We start from the raw sequence: 24,566 nt of genomic DNA, 5'->3' as shown, positions 1-24,566 counted from the left end.
ATTGCAGTCCAAGTAACATGCTTTTTAAAGTAAAATAAAGTCATGCAGTTGCATGTGTTTTGCTTCTTGATTCTTCAGTCTGTTGTCTGGGTACCATAAGTGTACCAATATTATAAATGTCATAAATAAAAAGGTTTGTAAACAGACAGGTTATTTCATACTGTACTTATGCAGTACCACAGGCACAGTTTGCCCTGGTTCAGTAACCTGAAGCAACCAAAGATGCAGTAAACATTTAGTAAAGTAGAGCAGTAGAAATCACATCCGGTTTAAGAACAGGAAAGATATCAGATTCTAAAGAATTACACATAGAGATGTCAACCAAAAAAAAGAAAGAAAAGTGCAAATGATGGGTAACTAAAGGACATACATTTATCTGCAAGATTAAGAATTCAAAGGTTTGAAATCAATGTTCTAGAGCTGTAAGAATAATAATAGTAAACATCTGCATGGGTTACTGGACAAGAGAAAAATGTACCTGTGTTATTACATGACCTCCATATGGGTAACATAGTAAAATATTGTCTTGACCAGTACATCATAGTGATCAGTCTGCAGAAATCTTTTACGTATCTAACACATTAGAAACACCTTATTGGCTGCTTTGGGATACTGGACAAAAAAATATTGCTCATATATATAACTATAGAACCCAAATGATGCTTTATGATATAAATTTGTCTTAAAGTGATACTGACACTAAAAAACTACTTTTTAAAATATGAATGTAGATTAAGGGGGTTACTTACTAAACTCCAATTGCAAAAATCACGAAAAATTTGTGATTTTCTTTTATAAAATTGGATTAATTTAGAAAAAAAAAAAATATTAAACCCCGAGGATGGAAAAGTCTGAATCAGAGTTAGAGCCCTGCAGCCGGTTGAGGGTAGAAGTTCTGGGTGGGGGTATAGACGCGGGTCGGCAGTTCTGTGGTCGAGCCGCGGGTCTTCTCAATAGCGATATCTACTCCTTTTTTCTGGTCACGTCTACTTCCGATGACATCACTTCCGGTCTACAATGACAGCACTTCCTGTTTTACTCCTTTTTTTCTGATTATGTCTACTTCTGATGATGTCACTTCCGGTTTACAATGACAGCACTTCCTGATTCTTGATGGTCAGCGGGTTGTGTGTCTGTGCTGCGGATAAGGTACTTGCGGGTTGGGTAGCGGGTCCAAGCGGGTAAGAATGCGGGTTGCAGGTCTGGGTTGCGGATTGCAGGTTGCGGGTAAGGGTTGGGTACAGGTCCCAAAAAATCGACCCGCGCAGGACTCTACGCTGCGTTTCATGCAATACCCCGAAGTTTTCAGAGTTTTTGGGCAAAATTCTACGTTTTTGGAAAATCCGAAAAAATCGGATGAAAAATCCAAAAAAATTTGAAAATCTGATTTTTTCCTGCAAAGCAAATTTTTGGAAAAATTAATAATAAATAAATAAATGCAAAAAACCCAAGAGGATTTGATCGGAGTTTGTAGCAGAAAATATTAAGATAAATTTGGACTTTGATAATTAACCCCCTAAAAGTTACCTATATGTTGATCATTTTTTGCTGAGAGGTTTGTTTTTGTAAGTAATTATTAATTGAAGTTTCTAAACCTGACTGTTTTGCCAACCTGACTGTCCCTTCTCAGCCTGTCAGTTAAAGTTTCTAATGCTAATGCACAAATATGGCAGCCCCCTCATAGACGAGAACGGGGAGTCAGACCGGTAATGGAAAAGCATCAGGCCAATACTTTATAGCAAAATTATAAGTAGCATGCAAAGCCAATATCATGATAAATGCAAAAAAGGTTTTATTTCTGCTGTCAGTATCTCTTTAAGTGGTATCATGTGAAACACCTGAGCAATATGTCTTTATCATACAGTAGTTACAATAATTCTATTGATTATAAAAGAAACCATGGATACCAGACTGAAACTGCAGTGCAGCATCTGATACACCAGGTCATTATAAAGGTGCAAAATGCACACAATCCATTATTGTAACAAAGTATCAAAGCTACAAGATCCAGAATGCACCGCAACAGCGAACATGTTGAGCCTTTCTAACTAGTGATGGGCATTTCGCCACCAGCGAATAAATTCGCAAATCTACTGCGAAAATTCGCTTGAATGACTTTAACGCCATCGCCAAAATTGGACTCTGGCGTCAGTTTACGAGTTTCACAATTTTTCTTCGAAAATGTTTCGCCGTTTGCAAATTTCTCAGGAAATTTGTGGATTTTTCGGCAAATTGAAACGGGAGAAATTCGTCCATCGCTATTTCTAATGCCTTTTAAACTACAAGACCCAAAACATTTTGCAACTCCAAGTTTATTAAACCATTTTTTTTAACTGAAGAAATCATAATGCACTGCTAATCCCACAGACTGCTGTTATTCTTTTCAGAACTCTAGCCAAACACTATAGGCGAATCAGAAATGAGCACTAAACCAGCTATGAAGCAAGACTGCTACAGGCAATTCATCAGTGATTCTCTGCGTGTCTCTTCCACTGTAAAATGTTCAGTATTGGCACTCATTGTTCACAGTATCTCAAACTGATTCACCACAAAGGTAAACCCAAAAAAATCATCATCCATGTTCAACATGGCAGTAGAGTGTCACGTTTCAATGGTTCGCCAAGGTTCCAGATCTGCGTTTGACGTTTGTCTGTATTCTGTAGTCCAGCAGATTCGAATAAAAAGCTAAGATGGCAGGAGGATGGCAAAAAAGAGAGGCAAGTTTTTTTTCCACATGAAGAATTAGCTGTTTGAGCCACTTAACAGAACAAACACAATTTCCTTTGTCTATATTCCTCTTCTGGTCCTGTGAAGAACAGTTCCTTCAGTCAGCTGTGATACCTTTGGCTCTGAGCTCCTCCTGGACTCTCAGCAGGTAAGTTGGATCTGGGTATCCAAATCTAAAAGCACAAGACAAAATAGATTATAAAGCTGTAAATTGTTAGTTGCCTTCCCTGGGTGCTCCCAAGATGGCCCTTTACTCATGCTCCTAAGGGCAGAGACACACACTGCTATTTCGGGAAATTAGTCACCCATCAACAAATCGCTTCTTCTTCAGGCGACATATCTCCCTAAACTGCCTTCCAGCCGGCTAGAATGTAAATCACAGGAGAGATGGTACTCGGAACACTTTGTTTTCCGAAATCACCCGAAGTTGCCTCACAAGGAAAGTTTGGGCGACTTCAGAAAGCCAAAATGATCCGAGTGCCATCCCGCCGGTTACATTCTAGCCGGCAGGAAGGCAGTTTAGGGAAATTAGTCACCCGAAGAAGAATCGATTTGTCACTGGGCAACTAATCTCCCGAAATAGCAGCATTTCTCTACCCTTAAAGGTGATAGACTAGTACCTATGTTCACTTGATAAAATATGTATCAACAAGATGATTTTATTTGTTGGACATGTTGCTTCCAGTAATTGAGAAACGTTACTTGGAGCAGATTTATCAAAATCTGAAAAAGAAATTAAACATTTATTTACTAAATGTTGCTCTCACAAAATGTTGCTGAGTGCGCCTTTCTTTGCCTTGTACCTATTACTTACCATGTAAATGTTCTCACATTTCGTGTTAGTTCTGTAGATGGCATATCATGGGAAGATTTAAGAAGACTTTTTGAAATGTGCACAACTTTTCTCTTGATTGTACCAATACAAAATGTGAGAATTTTTAACTACATTCAACTATATGGAGTGTAGTGATGAAATATATGCCACTATGTTGGTTTGAAGGCATCTTGGCAATTTTCAGCACATTTTATTTTTATTAAGAAAATATTGGTGACAATTCATGAACAAAAAATTGCTAAGTTCGAAAAAAGGCAATTTGTTCAAGAATGACATGAGGCCTGAGATCCATTCATATAATTCATAATTTAAAAAGTAGTTTTTTTGTGTCAGTATCACTTTAAGTTATGGAGATCCAAATTACAGAAAGACCTTGGGTTTTCCAGATAAGGGGTCTTTCTGTAATTTGGATCTCCATAACTTAAAGTGATACTGACACTAAAAAACTACTTTTTAAAATATGAATGTACATTAAGGGGCTGATTCACTAAGCTCGAGTGAAGGATTCGAATGAAAAATACTTCGAATTTCGAAGTATTTTTTGGGTACTTCGACCATCGAATTGGTTAAATTCGTTCGAATTCGAACGAAATCGAACGAATCGAACGAAAAATCGTTCGACTATTCGACCATTCGATAGTCGAAGTACTTCCCCTTTAAAAAAAACTTCGACCCCCTACTTCGGCAGCTAAAAGCTACCGAAGTCAATGTTAGCCTATGGGGAAGGTCCCCATAGGCTTGCCTGTGATTTTTTGATCGAAGGATTTTCCTTCGATCGTTGGATTAAAATCCTTCGAATCGTTCGATTCGAAGGATTTAATCGTTCGATCGAACGGAAAATCCTTCGATCGATCGATCGATCGCAGGATTAGCGCTAAATCCTTCGACTTCGATATTCGAAGTCGAAGGATTTCAATCCGAGGGTCGAATTTCGAAGTATTTTTAACTTCGAAATTCGACCCTTAGTGAATCGGCCCCTAAAAGTTACCTATAGGTCATGCTGATAAGACAGGTAATGTAAAAACATTGTGCAAATACTTTATGGCAAAGTTGCTTTCAAAGCAATATTATGATATTATGATAGATGTAAAAAAGAGTTTAATTTCTGTGTGTCAGTATCTCATTGTCTATAAAAAAATTATGAAAACATTAAATAAACCCAATTGAATTGTTTTGACTCCATTGAGGTTGAATTATATCTTAATTAGGATCACGTACAAACTACTGTTCTATTATTGCAGAGAAAAGGTAAATAATATTAGAAAATTAGAATTATTTGCTTAAAAGAGAGTATATGGGATTGCCTTCACATAAATCAGAGCTTTCTGGATAACAGGTTTTCAGATAACAGATCTGATACCTATTGAGCATCTCAACCTGTAATATATCTGAAACCTCTTCAGTTATACGTTAGGAATCTCTACAGTCAAAAACAGCATTTAGGGACATTACATTTTGTGAAATTAGAGCTCACCACAGAAACAGTGGCGTAATTATAAATTCATGAATTAGCAATTGGCTGCACTATTTGCATAGAATTAGCCCCACTCCCCAGCTGCTCTTTAACCTGCGAAAGGGAAGAGGGTGCAAGTCGGCACAGGGCAGGGCACGGGGCTGGGAGTGGGCGGAGGTGGGGCAGGAAGTGGATGGGAGGGTTGGGTCAGATGGGGATCGGAGTGCGCGGGACCGCTCTGAAGATTTTTTTTGCATGGGGGCCTGGCGCACTCTAGTTATGCCACAGAAAAACATATTTTTAATGTGAAAGTTAAAGTTCACCCCACTTCTAAAAATTCCACAGAAATAAATACAAGTAGATGAGTTATTCTGTGCTGAGCTCTTATTTCACACCCTCAAAGGAAAACTATACCCCCCAAACAATGTAGGTCTCTATTAAAAGATACTGAGAAAAACAGCTCATGTGTAAAACCCTGCTTCATGTAAATGAACCATTATCATAATAATATACTTTTTTAGTAGTATGTGCCATTTGGTAATCATAAATAGAAAATTGCCATTTTAAAAAATAAGGGCTGCCCCCTGAGATCGTACGATTCACTTTGTACACATACAAACCACATGTAAGGTCACATGAGCCAATTAACAGACAGAGTTCTGCCTTTTGCTTCCTCACTTCTTCCTGTTACAGTTAGAGTTGTAGTATTTCTGGTCAGGTGATCGCTGAGGCAGCACAGATAGAGTCACAAAATGGTGGTTCAAGGCAAGAGATGTAAAAGGGCAATATTTATGTAAATATATATTCCAGTTTGGTAAGATTCTTTAATATGTCATTCAATTTGATATAAACTATCTGTTTCTTAAGTATTCATTTTGGGGGTATAGTTTTCCTTTAAGGGTCAGGTTCAGATTTTAGTGTAGGTGAAGGAATCAGTGATTTAATAATTTTGGCAGAGCCTAATCCCAAACTCTTGGTGCTTTTGAGGACCAGATGCACCTTTGGTAATGGTATCTAGATTTTTCCTTGGATAAAAGAATTGTTGTTTTTTTTGTAACAAATCTTATTGTAAATTTGGAGCAGTTGCTAACACCACAAGTACAGGGAAATAGTGAGGGTGATCATCCCATGTACTTACAGCTGTGGTCCTCCTGTGCAGTTAGTTTTGTGGTGAATATCATTCCACGTAATGACATTGGGCCGTCCTGTAGTCATTGAAGTCCCAATGGTAAAGGTCAGACGTTGGTCAAAGGCTTTCTTGAATAGCGTGAGAACTTTGTTTCCCTCAGGGCAATCAGGCAAGTAAGCCACACGTGTTGTCCCCGGATACCTTACTCCAGGGTTGGGGTGCTCTGACTGCAGAAAAGAAAGGATATATTAGTAAATCCAATCTATGCTACTCACAGTCTGTCACACAGAAAGCCACATCTAATTTATATATGGAATCATAGATTCCATCACGTATTAGCGTTAACAGGATAAAATTGAAAAAAAAACCTAGATCTAGATGCGCTTTAGCCAATATGTACAGCTCTTTGAGCATAGTTGCATTCATTTTCTAACCCTTTCTGTTGCCGACATATGTTCTCATATTAGACACATCCATTGGTGTTTGACAAGAACTTAAAATAAATCCTTTATAAAAAAACTATGTACAGACTGGCTAATGAATTCGCTAATTGAAGAGGGAAAATTCACTGACATAAATACATGTTTATCTCCTTTTTCAAAATGATTATAACCCTATTAAACTGCTAAGTCTTAAATATGCATCTGTTTTTCATTAACACCATGTTATGAGGGAAAAGGTTTGCCAGTTAACTGCATTAGGGTTACATTGATGACAGCATTAATAAGTAATAGTTTTTTGGCATATTTTAAGACCTATTTTTATACTACACCCTGACAACATATCTCAACAGCAAATATGAAGTTAGAGGTATATTTTTCAGAGGTGTTACAGGTTAGAAATTCTGTATTGAGCCCAACGACACCCTACCAATAATTCAATATCGGTGCTAACAGTTCAGATTAGAAAAAAAAAACATAACAATGCAGTATTATTAGACAGATCAAAGAAAATGTATGGCATACCCTATTGGCCAAATACTGTTTTTTCTTATGGTTCTGTACCAGCCATGAATATCCTGTAAATTGTATCCTTTTAACCAGGGTGATGTAATTTAAGACTCACTTAAAGGAGACATTTTGTGCCAAAACAAGAATGTGCCAGTGCAATATACTCTTTTAAACACAGAAGGATTGTGCTTAGAAAAGTAGGATTTCAGGCTTATTGGCTTTTTGGCTCCTTTTAGCCCTTCCAGTGTCGTACTGGCGCGGCGGGACACTGGGAATAAACCCGGTGGGCCCCGACCCGCGTGGGCCTCCGCCGGGCCAGATTCCCTCTCCCGATATTTAAATTTTGGGGGGAAAAAAAGTTTTCATCGATGCGCATGCCCATGGCGCTGTTTATGCATGCACACTGAGCGGCACATTCACACAGTTGCGAGTCGCAGCAGGGGGCCGGAGGGGGGCCCAGGACCAGCAGTCCCGTTGGGCCCCCGGGCCCCCCAGTCCGACCCTGAGCCCTTCTCACCCTAACCAGATTTGGTTTCCCATTTTGCTACTCTCCAAGTCCTACCCCTCAGAAGCCATGCTGCAATATCTTGCACTGATGAAATCTAACAAGTTCAAAACAGGCTGTCTGCAAGTTTGGATATATGGTTCTGAACCATTAGGCTGTATCTGTGCTATAAACCAGCGGTTGTGGATGCATAGTTGGCCAAAGGGACATAAAGGAGTGATTTGCATGTCTCCGCCCATGATGCCTTATGGGAGAATCAAAACTCTTATTTTTAGTATCTTGGCAGTGCTGTGTGTATGGCATGAGGGATGGGCTAATTTGACCCATTTCATCAAAAATTCACCGCCTACGAAATGTCACTGACACCAATTAAAGTCTATGGGAGTCCAAAAGTTTTTTTTGCACGTCTTTTTTTTTGCACGATGCCATACAAGTCTATGGGTGTCAATTCCGCGCGGAAACAAGGCGAAAAAATTCTCCCATCCCTACATGAGACAAGTAAATATCTTCTGATTTCAGAAGGCTTCACTTTGCATGTAAATTGCTAGTGAAGGGCATTTTGGCTCCTTTTAGCCATACTCACCCTAACCAGGTTCGGTTTCCCATTAGGCTTAATTATTGGTAACCCTACTAGTCCCTCCCATCTGTTCCACTTCCTGCCTCCTCCTTTCCCAGGCTCCACAGGCTGACAGCACTCAGCACACTTTACTGTAGGTCAAGAACCAATCAGCAGCTTCGCTGATCTGATTGGGAGCTGAAGCCTGTCTTTTGCCTGTATAACTGCAGGGCTGTGATTGGCTATGGGCCTCCTACTGTGGAGCAACTGTTAGGATACCCCAACCCCTAATTTGAAGGATGGACAGGAACCACAGCATATCTATACGGAGCTCCAATAAAGGGTCCATTTTTAAAGATAAAATAATTTTTTGCCAAAAGTAAAACCAAATAAGCATATAGTATTCATCATTGCCTACAGGATTGGAGGGGTTCTTTAGTTATGCTACATGTCTCCTTTAAACTTGTGTATTATAATAAATAAAGCACCCTCTGTTGTAAAATATGAGGATATTAGAAGTCACCTCGGAGCTCCATGACCTTTATAAAAGCATTCAGCCTCCATTCTGGTGCTTTTATTTGGTCATGGAACTCCTTAGCTTTATGGACAGATGATAGATAGATAGATAGATAGATGATAGATATATAGATAGATGATAGATATATAGATAGATAGACGATAGATATATAGATAGATGATAGATACAGTATATGATCTACAGTATATATATATGATATACAGTCAGATATGATCAGTTAGCTGATTCTGGAATCATTACACCTCTGATTGGTTTTGGCGTAATTCCTTGGCATGCACTACTCCATCTTAAAGGAATTGTTCAGTGTAAAAATAAAAACTTGGTAAATAGATAGGTTGTGCAAAATATAAAATGTTTCTAATATAGTTAGTTAGCCAAAAATGTAATGTATAAAAGCTGGAGTGACTGGATGTGTAACATAATAGCCAGAACACTACTTCCTGCTTTTCATCTCTCTTGGTTTACACTAACTGGTTACCATGGTTACCCTGGTTACCAAGCAGTAACCCATCAGAGACTTGAGGGGGGGCCACATGGGTCATATCATGTTGCTTTTGAATCTGAGCTGAATGCTGAGGATCAATTGCAAACTCACTGAACAGAAATGTACCATGTGTCCCCCTTTAAGTCGCTGACTAACTCAGAGTTATAGAGCTGAAAAGCAGGAAGTAGTGTTCTGGCTATTATGTTACACATCCAGTCACTCCAGCCTTTATACATTACATTTTTGGCTAACTAACTATTTTAGAAACATTTTATATTTTGCACAGCCTATTTACACAGTTTTTATTTTCACACTGAACTGTTCCTTTAACTCAATGATTTCCTGTAGAAACCTAAGATTACAACATATACAAAAGACATTTTAAAACTGAAATTTGTGAAGCTCCCAAAAGAGGAATGATTGCTAACAGCTCTACCAGAGTTACATTCCCATGCAATGAAAAAAACAGACGTTCAGAGTGAGTTATTGTTCCCAACTAATGAGAACGTTCCAACAAACTGTAAATATCCAGCTAGTAATTCTAGGCAGCGCCTTCACAAATGATTTTATTATGTGAATGTGAAACTAACGCAAAACTTTATGAATGGTGCAGCTTGCCCATAAACACAAGCAATAAGGAGCACATATGCTCTCAGCGTTCATGAGAATGGACAGAAAAGTTTTCTTTATTAACATTTGCATTTCAGCTAAAAGCAATTTCATGCTTGTGACTTTGTTTGCTGAAGATCTTGTCTTTGATATAAATCTTCCCGGTACTGCCTGCGGTTGGGTGAATTCCCAGCTGAAAAGAAAATCAGCCAAATGCATTTTTCCAGAACGTATGCTATGTAAGTGAAGGGCAAGCAGGTGACATATGTAACAAAAACCTTCATTTAAAAAAAAAAAAAAGCAGATGATCAGGTCTTCGTTTCAGGCACAAGCAGCTATTATGCCTGTATAATTGTTTCTTAGGGAATTAAAATTAACATTTTCAGGTTTCATTGTAGAGTGGATTTGTTGGATCATGTAACCTTTAAACAATTACCATGCTTATTTGAATGAGGTTTATAAGCGAAATGATAATGCCTTTAGATATTATAAACATTGTTGCCTTAGTATTCAGCACTGGCCGCTCTACTTAAAGTAATTTAATGCCTTTTTTTTTGCTTTTTTTTTTGCTGTAGATGTACTATGTGAGTGTAGCCAGACTGTCCCTGCCGGCAGCTATTTCACACTAATCTTTTTCTTCGATTACCTGAGTAGCAGACTGCAGGAACATCAGCCAATATAGAGAGGAGTTGCAAAACAATGGCCATACTCTGGCATTGAAGCACAACAAGATCTTTGATATACTAAATCCTGAATGGCCAGCAAAGACACACTGACATTCTCTACAGCAGACAAGAACAGAGAAGCATGGATGACATTCTATGATTCAGTGAGACAAAGTCCCCTGTGTCTATTCCCTGATTACTCATTTAAAAATATGCTTGTTAGAGGTCAGCTCTGTTTCTGTTTCAAACAATTATCTCTAATGCCTTTGATTGATGGTTGATGAGCTGGTTTCCCTATTAGATGTCCCAGTGAGTTTAGCAAAGACCCTCAACTATGACATATACAGATACAAACAGGAGATGAACTCCAAATGAAATATATCTCATGTTGTACATGTATTCATTAACATTTTCCAAACTGCTGAGTGCTGCAGAAATACATATCACCAGAAATAAATGTAAGAACTGATGATGATGATGATGAATTGATGATATATATGTATACTTTTTAGCATGTGGGTTGAACAATTTTACTTTGCAGAACAATGTGATATATAAAAAAATCCAAGTTAATTGCTTCCCTCAGGCTACTGAAAAAATGCTTCTTTTGTCACAAGATTATTTTACATATGTATTTAGTTGGGAATGCTACAAACTCTTTCTGTTGTGAGCAACTGACCTGCTACAATGGTGTAACTACTAGTGGGGCAGGAGGTGTGGGTATGTACTAGGTGGGGGGCAGGCTGGAAGGCCCAGATGCAAATGTATTATCTAGGCTGTGGTCATGTAGTTATGCCACTGATATGCCAAGGTTATTTTGCCTGGTGATGTGGTTTCAGAAAGAGCCAGCACTTTTTAATGGAACTACTTTTAGATGAGCTATTGTTTCTCCTACTCAATATAACTGAAGAAGTCACAGTGGGACTTGGATTTTGAGCCCTATTCTCATATGTACCAAAGAGTTGTTTCCTTGTGTCAGGCCAGCTGTTATCTGGGTACCTTACAATTGTTCTGCTGATGAGGCTGTTGAGTGATTGAAGTTTATCAGAGCACAAGTCACATGACTGAGATCACCTGGGAAAATGACAATATGCCTAGCCCCATAACAGATTTAAAATTACATATATCTGTTTACTCTTTTGAAAAACATATTTCAGTGTAGAATTCTGCAGCCCTATTAACTGATGCATTTTGAAAAATGTTTTCCCATGACAGAATCCCTATAAGCATGAAAAAAGTTCCTGCGGCTATCATTTGGTAGCCCATATGTGGCCTGCCAGCATGTAGGAGGCTTTGTTTGGCAGTTTACTTGGTCTTTTACAGTATAAACTTGCTTCCAACCAGGAATTTAAAAATAACATATGGTTTTAGACCACTGGAAGCAACATGAAAGGGGTGGTGTGAGCAATATTTAGTTTATGAGCCACTGGTTGGGATTCACTAAGGTGTCTCCAGATAATAGTTTGAAGAAGGATTCTGTAATAAGGGCAACAATCAAAAGGTAAATGGTGAAGGCACGACTGCTCTCTTCTGCACATCTTGAATATATATATAATCACCTTGTAGTATTTACAGCTTGCTGCCTTCCTACAGAGCAATGATTCACTCAGTGGTATCTCCCATGGATACTTCATCATGTTGCTAAAATGATCATTATCCATGAAGCCATCGTGTAACATTCTGCTTGCTAAGCAGAGCTGCAAGGTTAGCAAACTTCTCTTTGTGTGACCTTATAAAGTGGCATCTATATGTATACTGATTGGTTTAAATGTAAAAAAAAGGCTCTCATCAATGCAAAGGCTGTATTGCAAACACATTAAAAACATTACGGCTAATCTTACTTATCCCAAAATAGAGCAAGAGCCCTAAGGAGCACAAAATTGCATCCATGAAGAACCTCAATGTGAACCTCTGCACCTTGCTACCGAATAAAAATCCGGTGTAAGGTTTAGAGTGTTGCAAGGTAGCTAGTTTGTATGTTTGAATGCCATAAGCCCTATTATGTACAGAACTATGCTATTAATGTTGTTTTTTCTATAAAAAGTATAATTTTAAATGTGAAATATTTCAGTGAAGAATTTAAATATTTTTACTTAAAGGGGAACTATCGTGAAAATGAAAATTTAATATAAGCTTCCTCATACTGAAATAAGAAACTTCTAAATACAATCAATTAAATATTCTGCATTGTTTCTTAAATCATCAAGTTTATGTTCACTATCCCTCTCTCAGCATCTGTTTCTCTTCATTCTCTCTTCATGCAGCAGTTGGGTGTCAGATAATCATTGACAGTTAGATCCAATGTATCTTATAGGGTATCTCCTTTTGTCTAGAAAAGTTCACTCTATTAAAAGCATCAGACATCATGTCTCTCTACATGCAGAATTTGTGCAAAAGGCATTTTTTTTAAAAGGCTGGTGTCTCAGCTGAATCATTAGCCATGTCCACAATAAAGAACTTTATTGCACCATAAGAACTGTGAGCATGGCCTCTTCAAATTACTTAGTTTATCTGATAATGTTTTTTTGTTGTCATAGTAGGTGAATGTAAAATATATACCATATCTTACCCCTTGAATGCCTGGTGGGAAGACATACTGTATAATAATGGTCCCATATTTCTCATAACCAGGCAACAGCAGGCCGGAGTCCTTGGATACCAACATTCTACCATTTTCTGGTTGGTTGCCCACCAACTGCCCATAGAATCGGCCACACATTGGACATGCTTTCTTCACCTGCAGTGCCCGGGTAATACAATCCTCGCAGAACGAGTGTTGGCACTTCTCTAGTGTCTTTATGTTCTGAATCTCACCCAGACAAATAGGACATTGGTTCTCTCGATCATCCTCAGGGTCTTCCCTTCTATGATCTCGAGAGCTGCTATGACTGCTGCTAGCCCCCCCTCCTGCACACCCAGGAAGTCCTTTGCCACCAGAGCTCTGTGTCCCCCTGGAATATGTTCCTCGGATGTGCAGCTCTGTTGCATGCTCGTTATTCTTATCACCATAAGCCATACATCCAGTCAACTGATGCTGTTTATATGATTTCTTCAACTCTTTCTCGGTCTCCTTTAAAAGGGATTTCAGTGCCTTTCTAGCTAGATAAAGAGCATTTGCAGGCACATGACTTTCAGGGGAAAGTCGCAGAACATAAATTTCAGATGTTTCACCATCAATCAGTATCCTCACTCTGTTTTCTTCCCACAGTCTTGTAAGTTTGGAAGGGGTCTCTTTGTTAAGAAAGTCCCATACGGTCTTATTAACTGTGACTTTATTCTTTATGTTTCCTCCACAGGCTGCCATTCTGGACAAGACAAAGGAAACTTAACAAAAAACAAGAGAAGGTGAGAGTTAAATTTAGAAGCAAATAAGAGAAAAATAACATACTGTATAAAAAAAGAATGTGTTGCTTACTGCGAGTGGTAAGAAAACAACTTTGGCATTCTCAAGGTGAGAAAATCTCGGCAGCTTTTAATGCTGTCATGTGCAAAAAAACCTTTGCACATATTACATGACATACTCTTTGAAATATAGATATGGGGAATTCATTAGTTCAAGATCATGTAACATAATATATAAGTACAAACAACAAATAATCATTTAGGGAAAAACTATTCTTAGCCTTATGCACATAATATTATTATTCCAGCATGATAAAGAATCTTCATACCTCAAACTAAAATTTATTATTGAATTATTCAATTTTATTATTATTATTTGTATTTATTTATAACAGCTCATCCTATACTCCTGGCAAACTGTTATCCTTAAAGGAACAGTAACACGAAAAAAGTGTTCTAAAGTAATGAAATATCATGTACTGTTGCCCTGCACTGGTAAAACTGATCTGTTTGCTTCAGAAACACTACTATACAAGCTGCTGTGGAGCAATGGCAGAAATTGAAAAAAGAATATATGGCACAGGTTAAATAGTGGATAACAGAGAACACCATTATGTTCTATAGAGCTTATCTGCTGTGTAACCTGAGCCTTTTCTCCTTTGAATGACTGCCTCATTGCTACACAGCAGCTTATTTATATAAACAATAGTAGTGTTTCTGAAGCAAACACACCAGTTTTACTAGTGCAGAACAACACTGCATTATATTTTTATTTCTTTAAAACACTTTTATTATTTGAGGTTACTGTTCCTTTAAACCCATTATCCAGAAAGCTCCTAACAACAGAAAGAACGGCTCCCATAGACTCCCTTATAATCAAATAATCCAAATTTTTAGAAATGATTTCTTGTTTCTCTGTTATAATATAACAGTAGCTTGTACTTGATCCAAACGAAGATAATATTAATCCTTATTGGAAGCAAACCCAGCTTATTGGGTTTATTTGATGTCTACATGGTTTTCTAGCCGATCCAAATTATGGAAATATCTGTTATCTGGAAAATCACAGGTCCCGAACATTCTGGATAATAGGTCTTATCCCTGTACTGGGGCATCACTGGTTTATTATAAGAAATGAGATAAAGGTCTGTCAAGGTGTGCTGAAAGCCCATCACGGTTATAAAGCTGCAGCTTTATGGATATATATATATATGGTATATATGAGACTGTAGACCCACAGGTTAACTACAAAAATTAAACTATATGAGATAGTGTACCACCTGCACAAAATTGTGCCTGACCTGTATATCATCTACAGAAAATCAGCCTCCTTAGTGTTTTCTATTATAAAGCTAATGAACAAAAAAGGGGTATATTAGCCAATATATAAATCACAAGCTGTAGCTTCAGAACCACATCAGTTTAAGCCCCCCTACTCAGCTGTATTTGAAATGGGTATACAGTATAATGAATAATGTCACAGAAGCCTGAACTCAAAGAACAGTAGAGTGAAGATAATAAATATGAATATACTTCCCACCAACACAGGAGTTGTAGGTATTCAATTCTGGTTCTGGTTACTGCCTAAAACACCCCCCATCACACAGCAATGTCTAACTGCTCACCAAAGGTAGACATACATTCTGGTCACTGTTCATGGGTTTATTGCAGCTCCTGTGCAGAACACAAGTGCTCATGTTTTATGGAGCATTTACAGAAAAAGAGATAGCACATGGATTGAAAGGTCAAGGCAATTCCCCTGTTCCCCTAGTCCTCTTTCTTCACTGACTACAACCTAGCAGACCTTGAAGTGAGTTCTTACAACTGCCCTGGCAGACTAAAAGCATAGAAGAATACAAGAACAAACTATCTGTCTATGTGATCTATGCTAGAGTTACAGATTCCAACAATGGGGTTACAAGTTTAGTTATAATTCTGTCCTGTGCCTCTCTAAGGTCCCCCGGGCATCTCAGTGACTTTTGGAAAGCAATGTTATATGTGACAAGCAGCATCCTTAATGCAGGTATGAGGTCCCATATCTGGTAATCTGTCATTAAGAAAACATAAAATAAGGGAAAGACCATCTCCCATAGGCTCAAATTTAATCAAATAATTCACATTTTTAAAAATGATAATAAAATAGGTACTTGTACTTGATGATAACTAATCTGCATAAATACATATTGGCAGCAAAACAATCCTATTGGATTTATTTAATGTTTAAATGATTTTTAGCAGACTCGTGGTACGGTGATCCAAATTACAGAAAGATCACTTATCTGGGAAGCATTCTGGATACCAGATCCTATTCCTGTATATGTAACATTTCCAAGTGCTGAGTGTTTTTAAGTTGCATGACTAACAAGGATGCTCAGAAGGATTATCAAATACTGTATAACATACCAAGCATTCTATTGAGTCAGTTTTGGGCGCAAACACACTTCGTGCATTTCGGTTTGAAATGCAAAGTCTCACATTTCTTCCCAAGAAATCTACCAAGTGTGTTTGCACCAGAGCCATCACAAGAAGAGGAGTTTGCTAGTGGTTGAGGCTTAAATAGGCCTGTGGATTTCAGCAGGCTGATTTCTACCCCATCTGACACTAGACCAATGGAATAGCTATACCAGTCCTACTAGAGGAGCAAAGAGTTTGGAAACTATGCATTTTCACTTGTCTTTTAATTATATTCTCAGTTCAATGTCTCATGTTTGAATGTCCATAGGTGTTAAAACATAAGCAGGTTTTAATTTATCTCACCAAAGAACCCTTCACTTATCAATGCATTTAAGTAAGCATATTACCTTGAGAAAAATCTTACTTCTAAAGCGTATTAATATTATGAATTCAAATTTTTACCATATTGTGGGATAGCATTTTGAAGGTCTCTCTTCTCTCGCAATGAGTTGTTCCAATACTCTGAGCACAAAGATATAGTAGAGATTGGTGTTGCAAACTCATTTATAGAAAAAAGTACGTCTTGTGCTCACTGCAGGGGTCACCTATAAGATCACCGATATACATCTATAAGGAAGAGTAGGACACTCCATTGAATAAATTCAAAATAATTCTTTATTGCATAATATTCAATGTGTTTCAACCCCCCAATGTCGGGGGTCTTCTTCAGGGGCACAGAAATAATTACTAATATTAATCTCAGTCATATTAGTTGGTCCAATACTCTGAGCCCCACTGTATAGTTAGAAAATGCATCTAGCTTCAGAAGTTATTTAGTTTATACTAAGAGAGATCTGATCTCTTGTTAGGACTTGATGTCCTTTCTCCTAGTCTGCATTCTATGAAATACTGATCAGGGTCTCTGATGAAGGGGGCTATGGGCTTTATAGTGGGAATGAGTTTCACAGATAGAAAAAACAACTTGAGGGATAAAGCTGAGAATATTAAATATCTAAAAAAATTGTACTAAAAAGTAATAAAAGTACAGTGAAACAGATTTTTAATTATCCGCTATAGCTTGGCAAATATATATATTTATTCCGGTGATAGCTCCCCTTTGATCACTGCAATCAGTTTCTGGTGCACAACAGAGTTTTGTCATCTACAACACCATGGTAATTACTACTTTTATTGCAAAAAAACATAATACCAAATGTAATCTTGTTACAGACCTTCAAATATCTTCCCTAGTACAAATGCCAAACCCATAATTAAGAAGCTCATACTGTGTACCTTTTTGAACAGTGAAATTGATGCATTTTCACCCAATCAACTAGCACAGGGTTCCCCAACCTTTTTCATCCGTGAGCAACATTAAGATATAAAAAGATTTAGGGAGCAACACAAGCATGACAAAATGTTCGTGGAGTGCCAAATAAGGGCTGTGATTGGCTATTGTTTGGCAGCACATCTGGTTTTTATGCAACCAAAACTTGCCTCCAAGCCTGGAATTCAAAAATAAGCACCTGCTTTGAGACCACTTGAAGTAACATCCAAGGGCACGGAGAGCAACATGTTGCTCATGAGCTACTGGTTGGGGATGAATGACTAGCATCATGTGATGTGTCACGGTGGAAAATTACATACTCATGGCTTTACATGACCCCTAATATTCTATCTGTGAAACTTATTCCCACTATAAAGCTCCTAGCCCCCTTCATCAGAGACCCGGATAAGTATTTCATCTGAGTTTCATGTCTTTTGATATAAGCCTTCTGTATTACAACAGGGTGTCCCTCAGAAATGATGTATGTGTGACTATTGTTATTTTTCTCATTCCTATTTGCCTGGATAACTACTGCTCTTATTTACGGTTAAGTAAGCGTAAGGCAAAAGGTTGTCACGTCAAGCATCAATAACATTAAATTAATGACACATGACCTGGGAAAATACAAAAGCTCTTTCCCTTCTCATCCCAATCTTCCTGCAGGTCTGTTCCACATATCATTGCTTTACTGCAAGCCACTTCTGCATAACCAACAGTTAACCTTTGCTAGTATATAAATTGTCCTACATGGACACAACGCTGCATTTTCTATGTGTTCTCATTCAACCTTTCCAGGACCTATCCAATTTTATCCCCTGGAAAGTTAACAAAGCCCACCGCAGATCAGCTGCAAAGTTGATGTTGATCTATGCTGATCTATGTTAGCCCTTTAGGGTAATGGCACACGGTAAGAACTGTAAGCCATGGTTTTTTGTCTTTTCCCAAATTGGAATCTGTTGGATAACTTTATGATTAAGTAAAATATATAAGTAAAACATAAGTAAAACATATACTCTTGATGATCCGGATTAATTATGAGCAGGGATGGAGGGAAATATTTTTCCACGTTTAACTGAGAAAAAAAACAAATAGGGGCAAATTCACTAACCTGCGGAGTTGCGCTAGCGCAGGCTTCGCCACACTTCGCCTCACTTCGCCAGGGCGCCGCTAATTCACTAAAATCCGAATTTGCGCTCAGGGAGGCGAAAGGTAGCAAAGCGAAGTTACGCTAGCGAAGTTACACTAGCGATGCCTAATTTGCATACGCGCCAAGTTAAAGTACAATGGACATATGTGTAGCAGCAAATACATTGCACTACACAAGCCTGGGAAAGCTTCATAAAATAAAATAGAGGTGTTATTTTGCCCTATACATGTGCCCACTGTATAGTTTAGGTGCCATATGTTAGGAAATGTAGGGGGGAAGGAGGGTACTCCCAAAAACAATTACAATCTTTTTCAGCCTATCACCCTTAAAAAAGGAAAAGACGCCAGCATTTTTTGGGAATTTCAACTATTTTTAAAGCAATCCCTATCTACTCTATTGCACTTCGCCTGGTCTGAGGTGGCGAAGACAAGTTTGACGCAAGAGGTATCAGTCAGTAAAATGCGCAAGTTAGTGAGTTAGGGTAGTTACATCCCTTCACCATAGCGTAACTTCGCCTGGCGTAAGGGTGCGAAGTAGCGCTAGAGTAGGTCCACTTCAGCAGCGCCTGTTAGTAAATCGTAAAAAAAGTAACGAAATGACGTCATGCTGGCAAATTTGCGCTAGCGTTAGCCGCTTCGCACTTTAGTGAATTTGCCCCTTAGACTCTAATGGATAGTTTAAAAATTGTCACACAAAAAAATGCCCATTGACTTCAATGCTTTTGGCAAATTTATTTGCTTTTTTTTTTTGCAGTTTTCAAATTTTTGACATAGTGAAACAGGGCAGATTTGCCCATCACTAAATGCAAGAAAATGAAAAAAGGAGTCGATTTTCTGTGATTAAGTCGATCACTGCAAGAATATGTTTTACTTGAAATGATCGTAATGATATTTAATAACACGTCAATGAGAAGCAGATCCGCTTTATTCCCGTCCCCATGTATCTGCACTGAAATGCAGGTACAAGGAGCAAAGACCGGCCAAAAAAATGGGAAAGCAGGCATTTTCGATCTCTGCTCCACGCTGTGTACCTGAACTCGGTCGGAAGCTGTACTTTTCAAGGCAGGTACCAGGGCTGCTTACAAAATAAATTTAATAAATCCAATTTAGATGGAAAGGCCACCTAGGCCCGGGCCTAGGGCAGCAGGATTTTAGGGCTGTGGCATGCTGCCCAACCACACCCACATTGGTTCAAAAACACTGGGGATGCGCTGGAGATACAATAATTTTTTAAATTTCCTGTGCGCCAATCCCCATTGCTCCAGTCCAGATGATGAAATGTGCATGCGTGCCTGCACCGGAGCTCTGGGGAACTGTGCTCCCTGGTAAGCGGCTGGGCGGCATGCTGCCCCTATTATTCTGCCACCTTAGGCCTTTGTGGCCGGGCCTGCACATCCCAGAAAACCCTCAGTCCAAGGGATTATTCATCTTTTGATAAAGTAAATAAACAGCAAAAGATGGGAAGAGATCCACTGTTAGTGAAAAAGTAGACAAAACAATTAAAAATTACAAAATCTTTATTAGGCGTTTCGTGCCAAGAAGGAGTATATTAGCATGTGCCCATTTTTGGCATGAAACGTGTTAGGCTAATGCATGTCCTAATATAGTATTTGTAATTTTTAATTGATTTGACTACTTTTTCACTAATAATGGATCTCTCTTTTGCTGTTGATTTACCAGAGCTGCTCCTGCTCTACCAGAAATTTGGCTCCAGTAATGCAGAGAGCACTATAATTGCACTAGCAATGCAGCCCCCTTTGACCCAATCTGACACTAAAGTTTTAAGCGTGGATCGGTAGCAGACATTGGGCAATACGATCGCCCCTGGCAGATACATAGGGATGCGGTAGAGAGTGGATCCACTCAGCGCCAGATTTCAATGAGGGGCGCCCCTAGGCCGCGCGGCCCGACCAGGCGGCCGCGCGGTCCTAGCGCCCACCCCACCTCCCCTTCCCAGCGCGCCGGCAAAAAAACGCCGGCGCAGCTGCTGTAATTGAATGGGGACGCACACGTCCCCATAATGCGGCTGGGCGGCATGCCGCCCCTATTTTTTTGCCGCCCTAGGCCCGGGCCTTTGCGGCCTTGCCGCAAATCCGGGCCTGGATCCACTTATCTTGAACTACAGAAGAAACTCAGGCTGAGAGCAATAGAGCTAACACTCTGTGAAAAATAACTGGCTGTTGGCAGAAACCGGTGCTACTACAACAAATAAATCTGATTTTCATCATGTTTTTCTGCCATAAAACATGAGCCAATCATCTTTTATGAAGGCAGAAATGTAATTTTAATCATCTGAAGTAGCTCTACAAAATTTAGATTGTGAGCCCATAATCAGTGATAAGAAGGCCCAGCTCATTAGTTACATAATTACATTGAGGGTGAGGTTTTGAAAAGACACATCTATCAAGTTTCTAGTATCTACTGTAGCTGATACAGAGTGATCAACTGAAAGGCTACATTTTAATATAAAATATTCTCTCTCTTAACCTCTAAAGTATATCCAATTGTCCTCTGGAAATATCTGTTGGTTAGCAGAGAACAAAGGTAATTTCATTGCCCTTATATAGTCATTAATAGAGATTTCCTCTATCATGCTATTGTGATCAGGCTCCTTAAAGGGATTCTGTCATGATTTTTATGGTGTAGTTTTTATTTCTAAATTACACTGCAAATAATTCACTCTATCATGTAAAATTTCATTCTTAACCAAACAAATTTTTTTTTTTTTAGTTGTAATATTGGTGTGTAGGCAGCTATCTCAGGTCATTTTGCTTGATTAATTGCTTTCGAAAAGAGCCAGCATTTCATGATGGAACTGCTTTCCATTGGCTGTTGTTTCTCCTACTCAATGTGACTGAAGGTGTCTCAGTGGGACATGGATTTTTACTATTGAGTGCTGTTCTTATATCTACTAGGGAGCTGTTATCTTGTGTTAGGGAGCTGTTATCTGGTTACCTTCCCATTGTTCTGCTGATGGCCAGCTGGGGGTTGAAGGGAGGGGAGTGATATCACTTCAAATTGCAGTGCAGTTTATCAGAGCAGAGCAGTGAAGTCACATGACTGGGGGCACCTGGGAAACTGACAATATTGTAGCCCCATGCCAGTTTCAAAATGACATATAAAAAAACCTGTTTGCTCTTTTGAAAAACAAATTTCAGTGCAGAAGTCTGTTGGAGGAGCACTGACGCATTTTGAAAAAAACATGTTTTACCATGACAGTATCCTTTTAATAACCATTAGCCAATGACATGATTATTGCTAGTTGATATGTTGTTAGACACATATAACATTTTACGTTGTCCAAATGCACAGATCATGGAAGTTCAGGAAAATACTGTCCAGATAAATCTACACACTATACAGCATGGATATTCCATCTCAGTTTTAGACTTGCTTTACAAACACTAGGGTTGTTGTAACAGGATTGGAAAGAGAGGGGTCACATTTGAATACATTTACAGAAAGATGACTTTTCTATATAATGATTCTTTCTAGTAACTCATGGAATAAGGAAACATCATCTAGAATCTAATGGGCATTACCTTGATTCATTCTACTTTTGATTAACAACGCAAATCTATATATTATTTCTTGTTGATGATCACAATGATTTAGCAATTATATCTGATCAATAGTGCACACAAAAATAAAAGATGAGCAGTCAGTCTATAGAGCCACCATCATGTCAATATACCCATCCTAGGCCACAGCTTTACTGGAGTCTATGATAAAAATAGTTACATCTCTTAATATGAATAAATCGAATATACAGGTTAATAACAGACCATGCTTGTACTATACTGAACAGTATCCAATTCACTATAAAACATGATAGCCTTTTATTGTATTAAAGGGGCACTTTGTCGTAACATTGACATGAAAGAGAATGTAATTCCAAGCAAGTTTCCATTATACATCAAAAAATCAGTTGTTTTAAATGGGTTGTTCACCTTTAAACAAACTTTTAGTATGATGTAGAGAGTGATATTCTGAAGACAATTTGCAATTAGTTTTTATTTTTTTATTATTTGTGGTTTTTAGTTATTTAGCTTTTATTTCAGCAATTATCTAGTTTGCAATGTCAGTCTGGTGGCTAGGGTCCAAATGTCCTTAGCAATCATGCACTGATTTGAATAAGAGACTGGAATATGAATAGGAAAGGCCTAAATATAAAGAAGAGTAACAAAAAGTAACACTAACAATAAATGTGTAGCCTTACAGAACATTTGTTTTTAGATGGGGTCAGTGACCCCCATTTGAAAGCTAGAAAGCATCAGAAGAAGGCTGCAAATAATTCAAAAACTATACAGAATAAATAATGAAGACCAACTGAAAAGTTGCTTAGAATTGGCCGTTCTATAACATACTAAAAGATAACTTAAAGGTAAACCACCCCTTTAATTCTGCAGCTAACCATTTTGCAATTTCAATTGCAATCTGGTTGCTAGGGTCCAAGTTACCCTAGAAACCATGCATTGATGTGAAAAAGAGACCGGGATATAAATAGGAAAGACCCTGAAGAGAAAGATAAGAAACAGATGAAAAGTAATGAGAACTAGATACTGTATTTGTAGACATTTGTTTTTTGATGGGGCCCCTATTTGAAAGCTGCAAAGAATCAAAAGGCAAGTAATTAAAAAAAAAAAAACTGTTAAAAATGAAGACCAATTTAAAAAGTTGCTTAAAATCATATTATTATAAATACATGATATAGATAATATATATTATTCTAAATTTATTATTATAAAATTATATTCTATAACAGGGGTGCCCAGACTTTGTTATCCTGGGATTCACTCTCGACACCTGGCTCCCATCAGGAGATCTACCTTGATAAAATAGTGGGCCGTCTACCGTACGGCACAAGAACAAGTATCCCAGGCCACAAAATGGTTATAATACTATAATGTATTATATACAGCTGGGCACAGGAGCCTGCTGCAAAACTCCGTAGAGTCCTATATACATACCAAAAAGTATAGATTCATGCTTGTCCCCTGGCCCAATATTTACTAGTAATTCATTCTTTGCAAGTTTCATATACAGGGTTTTTTTTTTTTGGTTTTTTTTTAATATGCAGTTTTTTGTCCCCATGACTCGACTTATCCCCTTCTGACTCTCTTTATAATAAAAAAAGCAAATACTACACCAAAATTGTGCTCTTCATCTTCACATCTCCACAGCAGCTGCATCACCTCTACTCAAACCCTACTTTAAAAATGTCCAAACCCTACTTTAAAAATGTCCAACTGATTAAAAATTACAAGAGATGACACGCCGACTATCCAATCGTTTCCTGATTCTGCATGCAACAGGCCCCGTCAGGTAGAGAGGGGACTGAGCGCTGATTGTGAAGATCAAATGCCAATGGGCTATTAGCAGGAACAACATGCACTGACCCCAAATATACAGCTACACTGAAACCTCAGGCACCAACCAGCAACACACAGGAACAATTTCTACTGAGACCAAAACATGCAGGGCTCCTTCAGTTCTACCCACCACCTATTGGGAGGGAAACGGTCAGTGCCCACCTGTAGCTGAATATGGGGTGGGAAGGTCAATAACCCACCAACAGAATGTATTGTGGATCAGAACTCACCTGTAGATGGATTTGCCTCCCTCCAGTAGATCGGGCCCCTTATCACCTATAACATAGCTATAACATAGGCTCCACAGACTCCCAGCACTTTGTCGCATAAGCGGACTCTCAGATCCCGCTGCAAGAGGAGAAGGGAGGGTCTTAGAGCGGCACATTGCTCAGGACTTAGCCCAAGGCCGGACCCCGACACCAACTCCAAGGACAGAGCCCGACTCTCTACTTCCATCGCTGCTCGTGCTCCGAGAAGCTCTGTAACCATAGACAACACCACCATGGCAACGCGCGATTCTGGCTCACTCTTCTT

At 38.6% G+C, this 24,566-nt stretch overlaps 1 protein-coding gene across 3 annotated transcripts in view; it reads right to left on the bottom strand.

Annotated features, from left to right (window-relative positions):
- Positions 1–2,296: 2,296 nt before the first annotated feature.
- dtx3.S (deltex E3 ubiquitin ligase 3 S homeolog) overlaps positions 2,297–24,566 on the bottom strand; it is a 46,693-nt gene continuing 24,423 nt past the window's right edge. For all 3 annotated transcript variants that reach the window (XM_041584431.1, XM_041584430.1, XM_041584428.1), the window contains exons 3-5: positions 13,021–13,775; positions 6,154–6,371; positions 2,297–2,900 (exon numbers count right to left, since the gene is read on the bottom strand). In XM_041584431.1, the coding sequence (XP_041440365.1) occupies positions 2,825–2,900; positions 6,154–6,371; positions 13,021–13,775 (1,049 nt within the window). In that variant the 3' untranslated portion in view covers positions 2,297–2,824. The remainder of the gene's footprint in view (positions 2,901–6,153; positions 6,372–13,020; positions 13,776–24,566) is intronic.

This window comes from Xenopus laevis, chromosome 2S, assembly GCF_017654675.1.
Source record: "Xenopus laevis strain J_2021 chromosome 2S, Xenopus_laevis_v10.1, whole genome shotgun sequence".
Taxonomy (NCBI): Eukaryota; Metazoa; Chordata; class Amphibia; order Anura; family Pipidae; genus Xenopus; species Xenopus laevis.
The sequence above is the reverse complement of the archived record's forward strand: the minus strand, read 5'-3'. Positions and strand labels throughout refer to the sequence as shown.